This window comes from Gorilla gorilla, chromosome 15, assembly GCF_029281585.2.
Source record: "Gorilla gorilla gorilla isolate KB3781 chromosome 15, NHGRI_mGorGor1-v2.1_pri, whole genome shotgun sequence".
NCBI classification, from domain to species: domain Eukaryota; kingdom Metazoa; phylum Chordata; class Mammalia; order Primates; family Hominidae; genus Gorilla; species Gorilla gorilla.
The window spans coordinates 111,017,110-111,035,510 of record NC_073239.2 but is presented as its reverse complement, the minus strand read 5'-3'; the positions used below and the strand labels follow the sequence as shown (position 1 = coordinate 111,035,510).

The following is an 18,401-nucleotide window of genomic DNA, read 5'->3' as shown; positions in this document are numbered from 1 at the left end:
AGAAGGCTGCAAGGTTTCTTAGGGACTAGGCTCAAGATTAGCACGCCATCACTTCCACTGTGTTCTATTGGCCAGGCCAGAGCAACTCCCCAGGCCAGAGGAGATTCAAAGGGAGGGGAAAGAAATTCCTACCTCTTGATGGGAGGAGCTGTACAGCCATGCTGAAAGGGCGGAGAATATGGTCGTTTCTGTAATTTACCCCAAGTCCCTTCACATCATTGGTTAAGGGCTGGCTTCCCCAACATTGTGCACCCTGGGCAGAGATGGACCTCTGTGATCCTCTGTAGCCAGGGCAATCCTGTGGGATGGAGCCTTGGGGCCCCTTTGGGAGCTGTGGGAGTCAGCTCAGCCAGCATCCCAGGGAGAGCCCTGCAGGAGTGCAGCTGTAAAGGAAAAATAAGTGTGAAGGTCAAACAGCCCAGAGTGGGACTAACGTTGAGGTCAGAGGCCACATCTAAACAGGCCTTGCAGAAGTCAAGTGTGGTTTACTTATCCTCAAGGCCAGGCAGGTGCCATGTGGCAGATGCCAGGTCAGTGTGCATAGGACAGCTGGCACCTGATCTGGGGCCAGGCACACAGGAGGTCTCTGGAAATGGGTATTCTGCATTGGCCTACTTCTCAGGAGCCCCAGCCCCTTGCCCATCCTCACAGGCTCTGCTCAGTCCACCTGGGGCCTGAGGAGCCTGGGCTCTGTGCTGAGAGGGACAGAGCTCCCTGGAGGAATGAAACTTCTCAACCTGTATGGAGAAGGCCCAATAGGCCAGGCAAATGTAGTGTTGCTAAACTTCTAGAGTAATCAGTAGAGTAAACTTCTAGAGTAATCAGTCACACCCTGAGTCCTGGGTGGGAAAGGAAGGGATCAGTCACGCATGAGGACAAAGGGCTTCGTAATTGAGGGTCAATGGCTCAAGCAATGACCCAAGAGCCACGCCATCCTATAACGCTTACTCTGGCTGACTCTCCCATCTGAAGAGCAGCAAACTGAGGCTCAAAGGGCAGACATGACCTGCTCAGGACCACAGAATGAGTGGAAAGCCTGGGGCCAGACCTGGCTCCGGTCACAGACATCCGATGCTGCTTCCTCTTGAGTCCCTCCCTGTCCAGCAGTCCTGCAGCAGCGCTGTACCCTATCCTGACCACAAGAACAGAGAACCGACACTAGGAGAAGATCACCAGCATCTTTATTTTTCATGCTTCCTTAAATAGTTTTGGGAGTAGGAGACTTGTCCTTTGGAAGATTGTCATCCAGAGGCCCAGGAAAGTCATCTCCACCAAGAGAGCCAACTCCCTGCCTCAGTGTGGTGTTCAGCTGGAAGGGGGTGAACCCAGCCAGGCCCCAAGAGCTGTCCCAGCAAAGCCCAGGATAACTTTAGATGTCACGGAGAGTTCAGCTGCCCCTGGGGGAGAAGAGAGGGTGAGCACAGGGCACAGGGAGGGGTAGCAGCTCCTAACAGGGGGTTGAAGGCCAGAGACCATCGGTCCCTCCAGAGACCTGAGGCCCAGGCAGTCCAACCCTGTTCCCCACCTCTGCTTCCTAAAACCCTAGGATTTCTGCTCTGGGAGGGGCTGCTGCAGGCCACTGCCCGAAGAGGAGGCAAGAACTCTGGTGAGGAATCCCAGCAACAGGGCAGACCCTCTGAGAAATGGCAGGTTCCTTATCTTCCAAAGGCCCAGAGAGGGGAGGAGACCTGCCTGGGTTTTGTAGGGTTCACCAGGAATGCAGATCTCCTAGGCTGCACCCCTGGTCCCACCTCCAACCAGAAGAGGGGACAGTGACAGAAAGACAAAGGGCCCAAGAGGCAGAGGATCACGGACCTGCAGGGAGAGGAGAGGCCTCCCTGGTTCAGCCTTGGGGCTGGATCATCTCCTGGCTCTGGTCATCCTGTCCAGAACACTCACCCACTGACTGCAGAATAGCCACCAGACTGCCCGCGGCAACTCCGCCCCCGTTGGCAATGGCTGCTGTAGACATCATCTTCGCTGCTATGGAGGATGCGGCGATTCCTACTGAGGTGAAGCCCATGGCACTGAGCGCCACGGGCACAGTCCCCACAGCCACAACTGCGGGAAGTGGAGATTTGGGGTTGGCCCCATGGGACGGAGTCCCCCAGACTTCCCTGACATCCTCCTGGGGCGATGAGGAGGAGGGGTCTGCTGTGCTCTCAGGAAAGACTGAGCAGGGATGGGATCCCAAAACAAGGGCAGTCAACGTGTAAAGCAGCCAGTGGACCGGCTCCCAGGATAATCTGAATTCCAGGCTTGTTTACGCCTGTTTCACAGACACCATTGAAGGCTCACTGGCCCTCCCTGGGCCTCTGTTCCCCTAATGTAAAATAAATACATTGAAGCAAACAGCAGTCTTCAAACTTTCCCTTTTGGCAAGGAAAACATGATCTCTCCATGCAGAAGGTTGACAGAAGACAATATCAGAGCTGCTTTTCTGGAGAGGTGAGGGGATGGAGGCCCTGAAGGCCCTGCAGCAGCAAGCGGGGGTCCTCTAGGGCTCCCCAAAATCTCCAGAGCAGTGCAGTCAGAGAGCCATCTGCAATCACAGCCACATTTGTTTTCTGTACTGTCTACTAGGGTAGCCACGTTTAGCACTTGAAATGTGGTGCAGGTGGCAGAGAAACATTATGATTTTCTTTAGTTTTGGCCATTGCATTGGAGGACACTGCTTTATAGCAGGTCAAAAGCTTCCGACTCAGTGGATGGGCTACCAGCATTTGTCAAATACTTTTGAGGAATGAGACACAGCTCAGCTGACATACTCCCTTCAAAAGTCCCCAAGGATACCATGGGCCCTGCTTTAGACGGGGAGGAATCCCGGGCTCTGACTGCTCCAATGACTCATCCGGGGTTGCGTGGTTTGTACTCGGTGGGAGCTGAGAGTAGCCCCAGCTCTGGCTGCCTCCAAAGCCCTGTGCCTTTAATGGCTTTGCTTTGCTTCCTGCTGCTGTAAGGTCCCCATCACTCTGCCCACTCCACCGCTACCCAGCTATGTCTTGGAGAATCCTGGGTTTGGCCAAAGCCAGTTTCTCCCAGAGGCTCAGGGCTGGGGGGAGGCGGGGGATGGGGGCTTGAGTTCCTTCCCATAGAGACTCACCTCCTCCGACCACAGCTGCTACAGCAGCCCTGCCTGGAGACAAAAAACAACAACAACAACAAACAAACAAACAAACACAAACCTATAAGAGTGGGTCCACTCTGATACCCCCATCTCAAATTCAACTTTGCTATTCTTTCCCTCTTCTGAAGCCCCCTACTCATCCTAGGCCATAGGTCAGAGGGGAAGGCCCCATCCTCAGGGCTCTGCACATGGCACCTTCTGCAGGAAGCCTCCCTAGGTCCCCGCATCAGAAGTCACCTGTCTCCTCTGCCCAGCCTTGTGGCTGGGCCCCCTGCAGCACTGGGAAGAGCATGCCTGGGCCTCCTGAGTTTCGTTGAGCTCTCAGGGCTGGCAGGAACATCTGACAATGGCTGCCCCAGGGGCAGGGACTGGGGTGCTTAGGCAGCTGGGACCAAAGTTCTGGAGATTTCAGGGCCTGCTGGAGAGAGCTCAGCCACCTCCCCAGGAAGAGGCGCCTTGGTCTCAGCCAAGTAACAGAAGGTGCAAAAATCAGCCTCAATCCTCCCATCACTCCCTGCCATTTCTTGAAGCTTTTAGCTCATGGCTCAGGACCTCCCTTTCTCTCTGTCAAGACTCCTGACCTGTCTTGATGATATCAATCCCTACTCAGATGACATTTCCCAAAAACGTGTCTTTCAGTTCTTATTTCCTTGCTTCCAAAGATCTTGGACTCTATGCCCCATATTCCCTCAGTCAAACCCTAGGCCTGTGCTGCCCACTTGTAACCACTAGCTATGTGTGGCTATTTAAAGTTTAGTGAATTAAAAATGAAATAAAACTTAGAACTCAGTGCCTCAGTTGCACTAGTCACATCTCAAGAGCTCAAGAGCCACGTGTAGCCTGTGACTGTCACATTGGACAGCTCAGAGAACAGAAGGTTCTATTAGTTCTATTAGCATTCTGTCCTAGACCTTGTTAATAACAAAATGGTACCCTCCCTATTGTCAGCAGCGAGCAGCCCCCTAGAGGCCCCTAACTCCTCCCTTTCCAGTTTTCTGACTCTAACACAAGCTTTGGGAGTTCTTCGGTCACCCTGGGATTTCTGAGCTCTGTCTTAGTTTCCTAGGCTGCTGTAACCAAGGACCCCAACCTGGGTGGCTTCAAACAACAGAAATCAATTCTCTCAGTTCTGGAGGCTGGAAGTCCACAATCCAGGAGTCAGCAAGGCCACGCTCTCTCTGAAGCCTCTCAGGGAGGGTCCTCGTGTGCCTCCTTCTAGCTTCTGGTGGCTGCCAACAATCCTTGGTGCTCCGGGCCTGTGGCTGCATCACTCCAATCTCTGTGTCTTTCTGTTCCTTTCACTCCCCGCTCTCTGAGATTATGCAAATTTCACAACTTCTCCCTGGATCTTCAAACCTGCACCACCTCCTCTCTTGCCTCCGTCAGGGTCCTAATTCTCCAAGAAAATGAAGGCAACCAGAAGAGAGCTTCCCCCTGCTCTCACCAGCAAGTCTACCCCTGCCACCCACCACCCCTGCCCCCACATTCCCTTGCCCTCCCGCTTCTGTGATGAGCAGTGCCTGCACCTGCCACCTGTGTGCCTCCCCACTTACGCGCCTGCCCCACTGTGCGCTGGGCCCACCTGCTATTCCTACTCTAAGTCATGCTCCAGCAGTGCCTCCCTCGCTTCTGCATCATCAAAGTCTCCCTCTCTCTGGGATTGTTCCCGATACCAGTAAAACAAGGACAGCCCCTCCCTTCACACCACATCTTCCTCCAGCTGCTACCTCACTTTGCTTTGCTCCTTAGAGCAAAGCTCCTTGTGGTAGTTCTGTCCATTCAGGGAAAGGCAGGATGGCAGCGTGGTTAGGCACCCAGACTCAGAGCTGCATGACCTTGAGCAGTTACCTAGCTTTCCTGTCCCCTCTATAAAATGTGTAAGATAATGAGAGCAGCCACCTCACAGGGTTAGTGGGAGGGTCTAATGCAAAGCATGAGAACATGAGTGAATCGTCAAGATGTGTGTATAGGCACGACACACCACCACTCCTCTCATGCACTCTCAAACCCATACCCATAAGCCTTCTCCCCAACCCAGTCCCCAAGAAACTGGACTTACAACATCCCCACTGACCTCCTTGGTGCCCATCCAGAGCCCTCCCTCTCGGGCCTCAACGTTCCCAGCTCTCAGCAGTGTCTGACAGGGGTGATTACTCTCTCTTCCTCAAAACGTCTTTGTTGCGGGTTGAATTGCATCACCCGAAAAGATATGTTCGAGTCCTAACATCTGGTACTTGTGAATGTGACCTTAATTGGAAACAGGGTTTTTGCAAATGTAATGAAGATGTGGTCATACTGGAGTAGGGTGGGCCCTTAATCCAATATGACTGAGGTCCTTGTAAGGGAAAAAGAAGAGACACAGATACTTGGAGTCACACAGGGAGAAGCCCATGTGAAGACAGAGATGGGGATGGGAGTGATGCAGCCACAAGGCAAGGACGTCGAAGACTGACAGCAGCCACCAGAAACTAGGGAGTGGCATGGAACATTCTCCTGAAGGGCCTTCAGAGACAGCATGGCCCTGGGACACTCTGATTTCAGACTTCTAGCCTCCAGAACTGTGAGAAAGTAAATTTCTGTTGTTTTAAGCCATTCAATCCATGGACCTTTGTGACAGCAGCCCTAGAAGCCGACACATCTTCCTCACCTGGCCTCATCCTCCACGTTTCCCCCTGCCATACTAGCCTCTCCTTCTCAGTCTCATTCAGCCCCTCTCCCTGAACTCAGTGCAGTGTGGGTGTGTCCAGGGTCAGTCCTCAGACTCCCCTGCTTTAGCCCCACACCCGGGGGCACTTCACCCAGTCCCACTGTGTTAAGTACTCTGGTGACTTGCAGATTGATGTGCTCAGCCTAGACCTACTTAACATGTCCCTTGGGTGTCTGAGAAGCACCTCAAACATAAAGTGACCCAAGTGCACTCCCATTTCCCCTCTGGAAGCTGTCCCTCCAACAGCTGCCCAGCCTCTGTAAAGGGCAGCCCCGTTCTCTCAGTAGCTCAGGTTAAGTGGCCTGGAGTCCTCCTTGACTCCGCATGGTTTCTCTCCTTCACAGCAATCTATCCGCGAATGCTTATTCACCTTCAGAAATATCCAGTCTGACCATTCCTCATACTTCTGCAGCTCCAGTCCTGGACCAAGCCACCCGCGTCTCTCAGTGGGATGACTGGAGGAGCTTCCTAACTTGTCTCCCTGCCTCTGCTCTGGCCCAAGTCACTGCTGAACCCGGAATCCATTCTCTCAGCAGCTCAGGCCAAAAGCCTTCCTGCTATGAAAGTTGTCAGAATTAAAATGGAGTCGCTTATGCCAAATCCTAACAAAATGGAGGCAGGCCACCAAGGAGGGGCTCTCAGGCACACATGCCTACGAAAAGAGCTATTACAAAGATGCTCTGAAAACCACAACCTTGCAGAAAGGCCACTGCAGCCTTCCATAAAGAATACTTCTGAATGGATGACTGCCCAGCAACTGCCCGTTCAATCTTGGGCTGATGCCACACTTGTAGCCAAGGATCATTGTTTCAAAACCACTTAGTAACTTTCCTTGTTTTGCTTTTAAAAACCTTTGTCTTCCTTTGCCTTCCTGGGTACATCTGTGGCCCCGCCATGGTCCACTATGGCATGTGTATTCTGGGATTTAAAAATCCCGTCATTCATTCCTGAATAATCTCTTTTCCATGGAGAGCCTCCCTCTCTGTTATTTGGGGTTGACATAATCTGGTGTCAGAAGAGTGGGACACAAAGTGCATTCACCTCGGAAGGACCAGCAGCCCCCAGAATCATGTGCAGTACCCACCTGAGTCCCATCCACTCTCCTTTCCCATGCTTGGCCCCTTCGCCTTGGTGAGCCTCCACTCGGATTCTTGGACTTCCACCTGTTGGTTGAGTTTTGACTTTATTCAGGATCTGGTTTGGATAAAGCTGCATTAATAAAGAACTCTGCATCCCTCCTGGGACTATAAAAACATTAAAAATGGAATTATCATATAAAACATATAATCCCGTAAACCCACTTTTGAGTAACTACCCTAAGTATTTAAAGCGTAGCCTTTTTTTTTTTTTTTTTTCTGAGACAGAGTCTCGCTCTGTCACCCAGGCTGGAGTGCAGTGGCACAATCTCTGTTCACTGCAACCTCTGCCTCCCAGGTTCAAGCGATTCTCCTGCCTCAGCCTCCTGAGTAGCTGGGATTACAGGTGCGTGTGACCACGCCTGGCTAATTTTTGTATTTTTAGTAGATACAGGGTTTCACCATGTTGGTCAGGCTGGTCTCGAATCCCTGACCTTGTGATCCACCCACCTCAGCCTCCCAAAGTGCTGGGATTGCAGACGTGAGCCAGAGCGCACGGCCAGGTTTTATTAAGAATTGAGTTTGATATCAATAGTACACTAACGCAAAGGGTGAAATCTGGCTTTCTCTCTTAAACAAGATTTTCTTTCTTTTTTTTATTTTTTTGAGACACAGTCTCACTCTGTCACCCAGGCTAGAGTGCAGTGGTGCAATCTTGGCTCACTGCCACCTCCACTGCCCAGGTTCAAGCGATTCTCCTGACTCAGCCTCCCGAGTAGCTGGGATTACAGGCACCCGCCACCATGCGTGGCTAATTTTTTTGTATTTTTAGTAGAGACAGGATTTCACCATGTTGCTCAGGCTGGTCTCGAACTCCTAACCTCAGGTGATCCACCTGCCTTGGCCTCCCAAACTGCTGGGATTACAGGTGTGAGCCACCACACCCAGCTGATTTTCATGTTATATTAAAAAAAAAAAAGATTTTCGTTTGCCTTTTGAATAAGCTATAGACAAAAGAAGGGAAAGGAAAGAGACAGATTGTTTGGAAAGCTAAATCTTCCCTCTATTAATGAGTAAAGGTTTTGCCTTTTAAAAAATTCTGAGTTATTGTTTCAGCTAAGTAAATGACTTATGGTGACCTGGGATTTGATTTTATAATATCAAGTGTTTAAAACCTCTGATATTTGACAAAATTTCCAAAATCAAATTATAAATTATGTCTTCTTCTGACCTCCTAATTAATCTTTTAGATATTAGGTCTCCTCAAGTCTAAAAATGACATATTTGCCTTATTTGGTATAAAAATCATATAGGAAGCATGGTTAAATATGAAATGGTTGGGTGTTTGGCTTTCTTGGCTGTATTTGTATAACTAAGTTATTGGTATGTGTTCTAAAATTATGGGAAACTCCTATAATCATGATACGACTTAGTGTATGCTACTAATAGTTATAATTGTTATGTAAAATTGTTGTATGCCATAGAAGTAACCACAGTTTCTAGCCAATTGTGGCTATAATAGCGGCTGTCCTAAAACTTTTTGTCATCCACAGGCAACTGTTATCTTGTTTTGATCCTCTTTAAAAGGTGACCCTTAATCAGCTATAGGACTTTGACAGATGCTCTTGGATGCAGGTTTCTGATAACTTTGGACATTGTGATGTTAGAAAAAATCTTTCAGGACTTTCATGGAGAGCTGAAATGTTCATGAGCATCAGACAGAACAGGAATTAAGTGCATGAACTAAACTAACAGAAGTCTGAACCAATCTTTTTGACTTTTTCCTGATCTTTTACAGAGCCAAAAAAATTTTTATTTTGAGCTATTTACAACTTTTGATAATTGAGTAAAGTATACTACTGTGAACAAAATTTGGAGTATATTTGCTTCTCTCTACCTGATTTCTCCAGAATTTGGAAACTGCATATTCTTAATTTATGGCAATATAGTTATCTGCATAAGTACAATAAGAATCCATTTCATTTTGCAATTGGATGCAATTGGAGACATCGGTTATTTTACCAAGGCTTTGACTGTAATGATGTGCTTTCCCTTAAGGAATCAAACTTGACTCATAGAGCCAATAAAAGCCCCTTGGGAAAACTAGCCTCATATCTTGCCTACACAGTCACTGTACAGGGTTCCTGACCAAAGAATGTCACTTTCTGACAGGCCCAAGAGCCCCAAGTTGTCTTGAAACCTCTTAAGGAGAGGAATTTCCCCAAACTCATAGGTATCTGCTACCAACCCATGGCTGGCCTCAGCTTTAAAAATGTCTTATCTGAGATTCCTTCCATGGAACAAAGTTCCACCAAAGTCAGTTTAAAAAGCCTATGTGAAAAATCATCATTCTTGCTGCACTTTATACAAATAATCAGGCCAGGTATAATAAACCAAATCTGTCACATTATGATTTGTTTTATACTAAAATGAGGACTGGAGAGAGAAAAATTAGGTTTCAAAAACTGTGGTACACCAGTTATTAAATTCTAGTCTCATCAGTTGTTTTTGAGTTTTTTTCTGCAATTTAGACTGACCCTGCTTATTTCTGTGAACCAATCAGTGATCTCTGGCTGCAGCTCAGAAGAAACAAGAGGGATGGGTAATGTAAAAATCTGGATCAATATTCTAATTATGGGCACATATTGGAATCAGCTAGAGACCCCCATATCAGCTTGGTTCCAACAATTGCCCAGTTCCTGGAAAGCCTTCTTATTCAGTTTACTTGGGATAATTTTGCTTATTTTACTTTACTGTTGTGGAATATGTTGCTGTTGTACTCTTTGTATAGAAATGTAGGATGAGCTTACTCAATGTTTTCTTAAATTGAACACTTACTAATCTTCCAGATATCACCTTTTGTCGGAACTCAAGGGTTATGAATGGCCCTTGCCATACCGACACTTTCTGACTGAGCTCCACTCTACCCTGAATACAAGAGACCCTAATAGTTAGGCAGGAATATCATCGCCCCTATTCAGTCTGAAGAAGTTACAGAAGATGGATCTACATACTTCTACAACCCTTAGGCTTAAGGGTTTCCTCGTAAAAGGGAGGGGGTAAATATGTCAGAAGCATTTGAACCAGAGTGACTCCATCTTGAATAAGAGCTGGGTAAAATAAGGCTGAGACCTACTAGGCTGCATTCCCAGGAGGTTACGCATTCTTAGTCACAGGATGAGATAGGAGATAGGCACAAGATACAGTTCACAAAGACCATGCTGATAAAATAGCATGCAGTAAAGAAGACAGCCCAAACCCACCAAAACCAAGACGGTGATGAGAGTGACCTCTGGTCATCCTCATTGCTCATTATATACTAATTATAATGCATTAGCATGCTACAAGACACTCCCAGCAGCACCATGACCATTTATAAACGCCATGGCAACATCAAGAAGTTACCCTATATGGTCTGAAAGGGGGAGGAACCCTCAGTTCCAGGAATTGCCCACCTCAAAAACTCATGAATAATCCACCACTTATTTAGCATATAATCAAGAAATAACCATAAGTATTATCATTCAAACAGCTCAAGCTGCTATTCTGACTATGGAATGGCCATTCTTTTATTCCCTTACTTTGTTAATAAACTTGCTCTCGCTTTATGGATTCACCTGAAATTCTTTCTTGCATGATATCCAAGAACCTTCTCTTAGGATATGGATCGGGACCTCTATCCGGTAACAGCTGCAGTGAGCCATGACCCAACCACTGCACTCCAGCCTAGCCAACAGAGCAAAACACTCTCTCTAAAAATAAAAATAACAAAATAACAAAACAAACAAAAAAACACCATGAACAAAGTCCCTCGTGGTGAAAAATGGATTTATCATGAAGGTTAAGAGACAAGTGACATACTGAGGGGAAAACAAACCAAACAAAATAATACTTTTGCACGATTAGTATCCCCAACTCAAAGAGAGTTTTCCTTATGAATCAATTTTTAAAAGGAACTGCCTTTAACAAGGAACTCCGAAGACTAGGAGACAGCTCCCCAAGACAGAATTACGCATGACTAATAGACACTTAAAAAGAGGGTCAATCCTACTAATAGTAAAAGATTTAAAGGATGTAACATTTTGTATGTGTGTCACATGCATCTATTAGTCAGAGTTCAGCTACAGATAACAGAAGTCGCTCCAGCCAACTTAAGCAGAGTGGGTTTTGACACAGGGAATTAGGTGACTATAAGATTGTTCCAGGGGGTGGAGCTTGCAGTGAGCTGAGATCGTGTCACTGCACTCCAACCTGGGCGACAGAGCAAGACTCTGTCTCCAAAAAAAAAAACAAAGATTGTTCCAGGATTGGAGGAGGAGGGTCTAAGCTGATGTTCCAGGAATGGCCCCACCCCCAGAATGTGGCTCCACCCTAGAAGTGGGCCACCAAGAATGCTTCAGCCAGTGCCATGATCACGAAACTGGGATATCGGGAAGCCACTGCCACACCTGTTGGCTCTGGGGCATCTATGCCAGTAAAATGAAAACTTACCTTCTGCATCTCGCATAGTAACGAAAGAAATGGATCCTGGGACTCTGCTTCTGCTACTGCAAAAAAACAAGTCCCTACTACAATGCTTGGCAGTAGAAGCAGCCGAAGCACAGCCCCTGTGTCCCTTCCACCTTCACATCCTCGCACAGGTGAGTCAGCTTGGCACAATTCAGGTCATTTGCAGAACTGGCATATGGGGAAGCCAGGGGAATAGAGTCATTAACTTTCCATCCTTGAGGGTTCACAGCAGAGCGTGAAACAGAGCTGAGTGACTACATCCTTATAATCTGCCTCAGGAAGCAAATAACTGGAACATGCAGTGTTTGCATGAGGAAAGGAATAGTGATCCTCATTCACTGCTGGGTATGGCGTGTTCTAACCCATACTTTATTTGACAGCATGTAGTGAAAGCTTATTTGGTTTAGAAATTTTACTTCTTGGAATTCATCACAAGAAAAGAATCAGAGATGTGCACAAATATCTGCACATGAATGATGATCACAGTGTTTTTGATGACAACTATAAAAGCAGTCAGAGTCAAAATGGAGTTGCTTGTGTTAAAAAAAAAACAATCGGCCGGGCGCGGTGGCTCACGCCTGTAATCCCAGCACTTTGGGAGGCCGAGGCGGGCAGATCACGAGGTCAGGAGATCGAGACCATCCTGGCTCACACGGTGAAACCCCATCTCTACTAAAAATAGAAAAAATTAGCTGGGCGTGGTGGCGAGTGCCTGTAATCCCAGCTACTCGGCAGGCTGAGGCAGGAGAATGGCGTGAACCTGGGAGGCAGAGCTTGCAGTGAGCCGAGATGCGCCACTGCACTCCAGCCTGCGTGACAGAGTGAGACTCCGTCTCAAAACAAAACAAAAATAAAAATAAAAATAACAAAAAACACACCCAAACTCTGACAAATAGAGCTAGGGAAAACCCATGAAGAGAGGGTTTTCACACTTTTGTATGCCTGAGAACAAAACTGTCATCTGCAAAAATTGCAATCTTGCACAAAGGCCATCACAACCTTACACAAAAAATACTTCCGTGAGCACATCTGCCCAGAAACTACCTGCCCAACCTCGGACTGGTGTCACCCTTGCTGTTAATTCTTATAGCCAAACATGTTGTTATTATTATTATTTGTAAAAGTAAGTTCTTCTAAGAGTAATTGATTAAGGCTGTTGTCTTTTAATTGCTTTCTAATCTGGCTTCAAAACAATTACGTAATTGTCTTCATTTTTCCTTTAAAAACCTTTGTCTTCCTTTACGTCCTTGAATATGTACATAGTTTACTATGGCATGAATTTTCCCACTGCAATGCTGTATTCTCAAATGTCATTTTCTTTTAGAGGGCTTCTCTCTGTTTGTTATTTAGGTTGACACAGCAAAAGTGTGAAGTAACAAAAATTGAATAAATAAAATTTTATACTCCTATATAAATAATTATATGTAGCTACTGATGATAGAAGCAGAAATGGGTTTACCTCGAAGCAAAAGAAGCCTGAGTTCAGGGACCCTCACTTGCACTGGCTCCTTCCAAGACCCTAAGAGCAGCTCTAGCCATTGCTCACTTTGTTGTTGTTGTTATTATTATTATTTGCAAAAGTTCTTCTAAGAGTAATTGATTAGGGCTGTTGTCTTGTAATTGCTTTCCAATCTGGCTTCCCTCTGCCATACTTCCCCTGGTTTGGGGTGACATTGTAGTGTTACTGGTATTTTGTATTATAACTCTCTTTTTTTAAGCTCTCTGCCCCACCAATTATGTAAGCTTCAGGTCCCTAAATAGACTGGATCCGTCCCTGGTTATAGATTAATATTTATTGGCAATGGGGAATGGTTCATTAGATATTGTTGAGTGAAAGAGGCAACTTACAAAACAGTGGTAAAGGAAGACCTCATTATATTAGGCAATTCTTGTATTGCTATAAAGAAATATCTGAGACTGGGTAATTTATTTAAAAAAGAGGTTTAACTGGCACACAGTTCCACAGGCTTTACAAGAAGCATGCTGCTGACATCTGCTCAGCTTCTAGGTAGGCCTCAGGAAGCTTACGATCATGGCAGAAGGTGGAAGGGGGGCAGGCACATGAGATGGTGAAAACAAGAGTCAGAGAGAATTGAGGGGGGCGCCACACTTTTAAACCACCAGATCTCACATGAACTCAGAGTGAGAGCTCACTTATTATGAAGCAGATGGCCCAAGCCATTCATGAGGCAACTGCCCCCATGATCCAAACACCTCCCACCAGACCCCAACTCCAGCATTGGGGATTACAATTCAACTATGAGATTTGGGTGGGGACAAATATCCAAACTATATCACCCATGTAGAATGCTTATACATACGTACGTTTTTTGGTGCTAGATGAATTACAATGCCTCAGGCATAAGTCACTTTTACAATAAATGAAAATACCAAAATGGTTCCCATTTAAGAAATAGTTGCCAATTAATTTTTAAATTAAAATATATTTGTGTTCTGGGTAGGGATAAAAACTAACTGGAAATGGGGATGAATGAATTTTCTGGGGTGGTGGAAATGTTCTTTATGTTGTTTTGTGCAATACTTATATGATGATATGGAAATGTTACAATTCATTGAACTGAAAAGCTGCACTCTGCATTTTATTGTACACTAATTATACCTCCATATAATATATATAATTAAAATAATCACATTAAAATTGAAATATTGAAAAGAAAAAATTACACTCAGTTCCATCACCTTAAAACAACTACTTAACACTGTGGGATGTTTCGCCGAAATGTGTTTTCCCCCAACTTATCACCTTTTCATATTTATACTATATGAAAGGTATGTGTATGCTTATAAAGAAATGTGTGATGACAAAAGGAATTGCTAAGGTCAATTGAGCTCACCATGTGCCAGGCACTGCAGCAAGAACTTTACATGCATTTACGTTTAATCTTCTCAACAATATTATTCTCATTTTACAGATGAGGAAACATGCAGGAAGAGTAAGTAATCTGCCAGAGTCACACAGCTAATGTTACAGAGCTCAGACCTGACTCCAGGCAATCTGATTCCCCCACCCTTCTAGATGCCCTACCTGGCTAGATGAGCCATATTCTTGCTGGGAAATTTATGAGCTCAACTGTTCCAACTTCTCCATATGCATTCTTGGTTCCCCTCAGCCCACATCTACCCTTCAGTCTTTTTGGAAAGTCAATCAACACATTCATAAGTACTCCCACTTCAGCCACTGGCAATGGAGGCTTCTGCATGGGTCCCTTGGAAACTGGGACACATTCCTTATAGGGTTTCTTGATCTTGATTACTCTTTTTTTTCCCCCACACAGGGTCTTGCTTTGTCACTCAGGCTGAGTATAGTGGCACTGGAACAGGAATTAAAAGAAATTAAAAACTGTGTAAGCAAAAACTCGGTTGTATGTAAAAAAACCCAATTCCCCTTGAGGAAGAGAAAGGGCTGGAGTCCTTTAAAATTAACTGCCTGTTTTTCTTTCTGAGGCTAGTGAGCCTTATCTCTCCCTTTCCCAGGCATTGTGAAGACTCTGTTTCTCTAGCTGTGCAGCTGCAAGGTCACTAGACAGATACTCTCAAGTCGTAAAACATGTTGTTCCTTGAAAAGTAAGATATAATGTAATGCCATGTCTCAATTGAATAACTGTCTTTGTTTCTCGCTTCTGTAATATGCTTCCCACTGCACAAATCTCCCCCTGCCCCACGAAATGCTTAAAAGGTAGCTTGACTCTTTGTTCAGGGCTCAGTCCTTTGGATGTTAATCTGACTGGGTTTGTGCACCTAAAAAATTAAATAATTCCTCCTCAACCCCCCGGTCTCTTTGGTTTCTTAATTATCCTGCAGCAGCATGAACATGGCTCACTGCAGCCTTGACCTCTTGGGCTCAAGCAATCCTCCCACTTCAGCCCCCTAAGTAGCGGGGACTAAGGGTGCATGCCACCAAGCCTGGCTAATTTTTGTATTTTTTGTAGAGACGGGGTTTCACCATGTCGCCTGGGCTGATCTTGAACTCCTGAGCTCAAGCAATCCACCCGCCTGGGCCTCCCAAAGTGCTGGAATTACAGGTGTGAGCCACTGCACCATTAAAGTCACAGATCTCCAAGTCAGGTCTGAGCTCTGTAACATTAGCTGTATGACTCTGGCAAATTAATCTTCCTGCATCTGTTTTTTTCATCTTTGAAATAAGAATAACATTAAAATAGCTTATTCTTACTATTTTTTAAAATTAGAATATTGAGAAGAAGGAAAAAAATACCTATGTTTCCACTACTATAATGGAAAATTTGCCATCATTTTGCTTTTGGTTGACATCTCCCCCTCCCCCATTTTTAAAAATTAAAATTGACTCTCTTTCTTTCCTTCTTTTTCTTTTTTTAAAGATGATGTCTTGCTATGTTGTCCATGCAGGACTCACACTCCAGAGCCCAAGCGATCCTCCCTCTTCAGCCTCCTGGATAGCTGGGACTACAGGGATGTGCCACCACACCTGGCTTAAGCCAATTTCTTTTTAATTCATAATTTTTAAATCAAAACAATTTACTCAACTCTTTATTTTGAAAAGTTTTAAACCTCAAAAAAGTTGAAAGACTAGTACAATGAACACTCACGTACCCTTACTGTAGCACCAATAATTCATCAATTATTAACATTTTGACTGTGTCCCCCTCTGCCATAATATACTTTTCTTTTTTTCTGAAATCAGCTGATTGATTAGGGTGGTGGTTGCTGAAAGGTGAGGTGCTGTGGCAATTTCTTAAAATAACACAACAATGAAGTTTGCTGCATGGATTGACTCTTCCTTTCATGAAAGATTTCTCAGTAGCATGTGATGCTAATTGGTAGCATTTTATCCACAGTAGAATGTTCAAAATTGTAGTCAATCCTCTCAAACCCTGCCACTGCTTTATCAACTAAGTTTACGAAATATTCTAAATCCTTCATTGTCATTTCAACAGTGTTCCCAGCATCTTCACCAGGAGTAGATTGTATCTCAAGAAACCACTTTCTTTGCTCATACATTAGAAGGAACTGTTCATCCATTCAAGTTTTCATGAGATTGCCACAATTCAGTCATATCTTCAGGCTCCGCTTGTAATTTTAGTTTTCTTGCTATATCCAACCACATCTGCAGTTACCTCCTTCACTGAAGTCTGGAACCTCTCAAAGTCATCAATGAGAACTGGAGTCAACTTCTTCCGAACTCTTGTTAATTTTGATATTTTGACCTCTTCCCATGAATCACAAATGTTCTTAATGATATCTAGAATAGTGAACCCTTTCCAGAAGGTTTTCAATATACTTTGCCCAAATCCATCAGAGGAATAACTCTCTATGGCAGCCATAGCCTTACAAAATGTATCTTAAGTAATAAAACTTGAAATGCAAAATTACTTCTTGATCCATGGGCTGAAGAATGGATCTTGTGTTCACAGACATGAAAACAACATTCATCTCCTTATACATCTCCATTAGAGCTCTCGTGTGACTATGCACATTTTCAATGAGCAATAATACTTTGAGAGAAATCCTTTTTTCTGAGCAGTAGGCCTCAACAGTGGGCTTAAAATATTCAGTAAACCATGCTATGAACAGATGTGCTGTCATCCAGGCTTTGTCGTTCCACTTACAGAGCACAGGCAGATTATATTTAGCGTAATTCTTAAGAGACCTAAGATTTTTATAATAGAATGGTAAACAAGCACTGGCTTCAATTCAAAGTCACTAGCTGCATTGGCCTCTAACAAAAGAGTGAGCTTGGCCTTTGAAGCCAGACATTGACCTCTCTAGCTATGAAAGTCCTTGATGGCGTCTTCTTCCAATAGAAGGCTGTTTTGTGTACATTGACTACTTGCTGTTCAGTGGCCACCTTCATCAATGATCTTACCTAGATCTTGGGGATAACTTGCTGCAGCTTCTCTATCAGCATTTGCTGCCTCATCTTACACTTTTATGTTCTGGAGACGGCTTCTTTCCTGAAACCTCATGAAATAATCTCTTCTAGCTTCAAACTTCTATAGCTTCCTCACCTCTCTCAGTCATCATAGAAGAGAATCAGGGCCTTGCTTTGGATTCGGTTTTGGTTTTAGGGGATGCTGTAGCCGGTTTTATTTTCTATCCAAACCACTAAAATTTTCTCCAAATCGGCAATAAACTGTTTCGCTTTCATATCATTCATGTGTTCATTAGAGTAAAATGTTTAATTTCCTTCAGTAACTTTTCCTTTGCATTCACAAACTGGCTAACTTTTTGGTGCAAACTTCCAGCCTAGCTTTCAGCCTATCTTGCCTTTTGACATCCCTTCCTCACTAAGCTTAACCATTTCTAGCTTTCGAGTTAAAGTGAGAGATGTGCGACTCTTTCTTTCACTTGAACACTTAGAGGCCCATTGTAGGGTTATTAATTGACCTAATTTCAATACTGTTGTGTCTCAGAGAATAGAGACCCAAGGAAAGGGAGAGAGAAGGAAGAACGGCCTGTCAGTGGATTACTCTGAACACACACATTTATCAATTACGTTTGTATCTTATACGGGCACAGTTCATGGCGCCCCAAAACAATTACAATACAAGGAACACTCATCACAGGTCACCCTTGTAGCAGAGCACATCTCCTTATGATCTAGGTACGACCATTGTACCTAGGATGGACGCGTTCGTCCTCTTACTTTCGGGAACGCCCTACTCTGTCTACGGAGTAAAGTACTTAATAAACTTGCTTTTGCTTTGCTATGCGGACTCACCCTGAATTCTTTCCTGTGCAAGATCCAAGAACCCTCTCTTGGGGTCTGGATCGAGACCCCTTTCCGGTAATAAAACTACACTAAGAATACAAGAAAACTTACGTTACTGTGCGGGAGCTGACAAAGTCTCTCGCCAGAGGGAGCACACAGAATTTCACCTTCTCCGGCCTTTTCCCAAGCTGGCAGGAGTAAAGCTGTAAGAGGAGGCGCCAGCGCCCCAAGCTAGCTCTCCCACCGGCACTGCTGCGGTCCGCGAGGCAGCCA

At 45.1% G+C, this 18,401-nt stretch overlaps 1 protein-coding gene across 10 annotated transcripts; it reads right to left on the bottom strand.

The window, feature by feature from the left end:
• Window positions 1-1,164: 1,164 nt before the first annotated feature.
• On the bottom strand, window positions 1,165-18,377 carry IFI27L1 (interferon alpha inducible protein 27 like 1). 10 transcript variants are annotated; one of them, XR_010130822.1, is made up of 6 exons: window positions 18,240-18,359; window positions 10,528-10,662; window positions 6,919-7,028; window positions 3,104-3,136; window positions 1,816-2,061; window positions 1,165-1,397 (listed from the first exon to the last, which is right to left on the bottom strand). XR_010130822.1 is itself a non-coding variant. In XM_055361366.2 (6 exons), exons 2-6 carry the CDS (start codon window positions 10,612-10,614, stop codon window positions 1,388-1,390), a joined length of 402 nt encoding a protein of 133 aa, XP_055217341.2. In that variant the 5' UTR covers window positions 10,615-10,662; window positions 18,240-18,359; the 3' UTR covers window positions 1,165-1,387. The 10 variants fall into 10 exon arrangements, 9 of the variants coding, with proteins under 9 accessions (XP_055217341.2, XP_063554218.1, XP_055217340.2 ...); XM_055361366.2 differs by having other exon boundaries at window positions 1,900-2,061; XM_063698148.1 differs by having other exon boundaries at window positions 6,919-6,997.
• Between the last annotated feature and the right edge of the window lie 24 nt (window positions 18,378-18,401).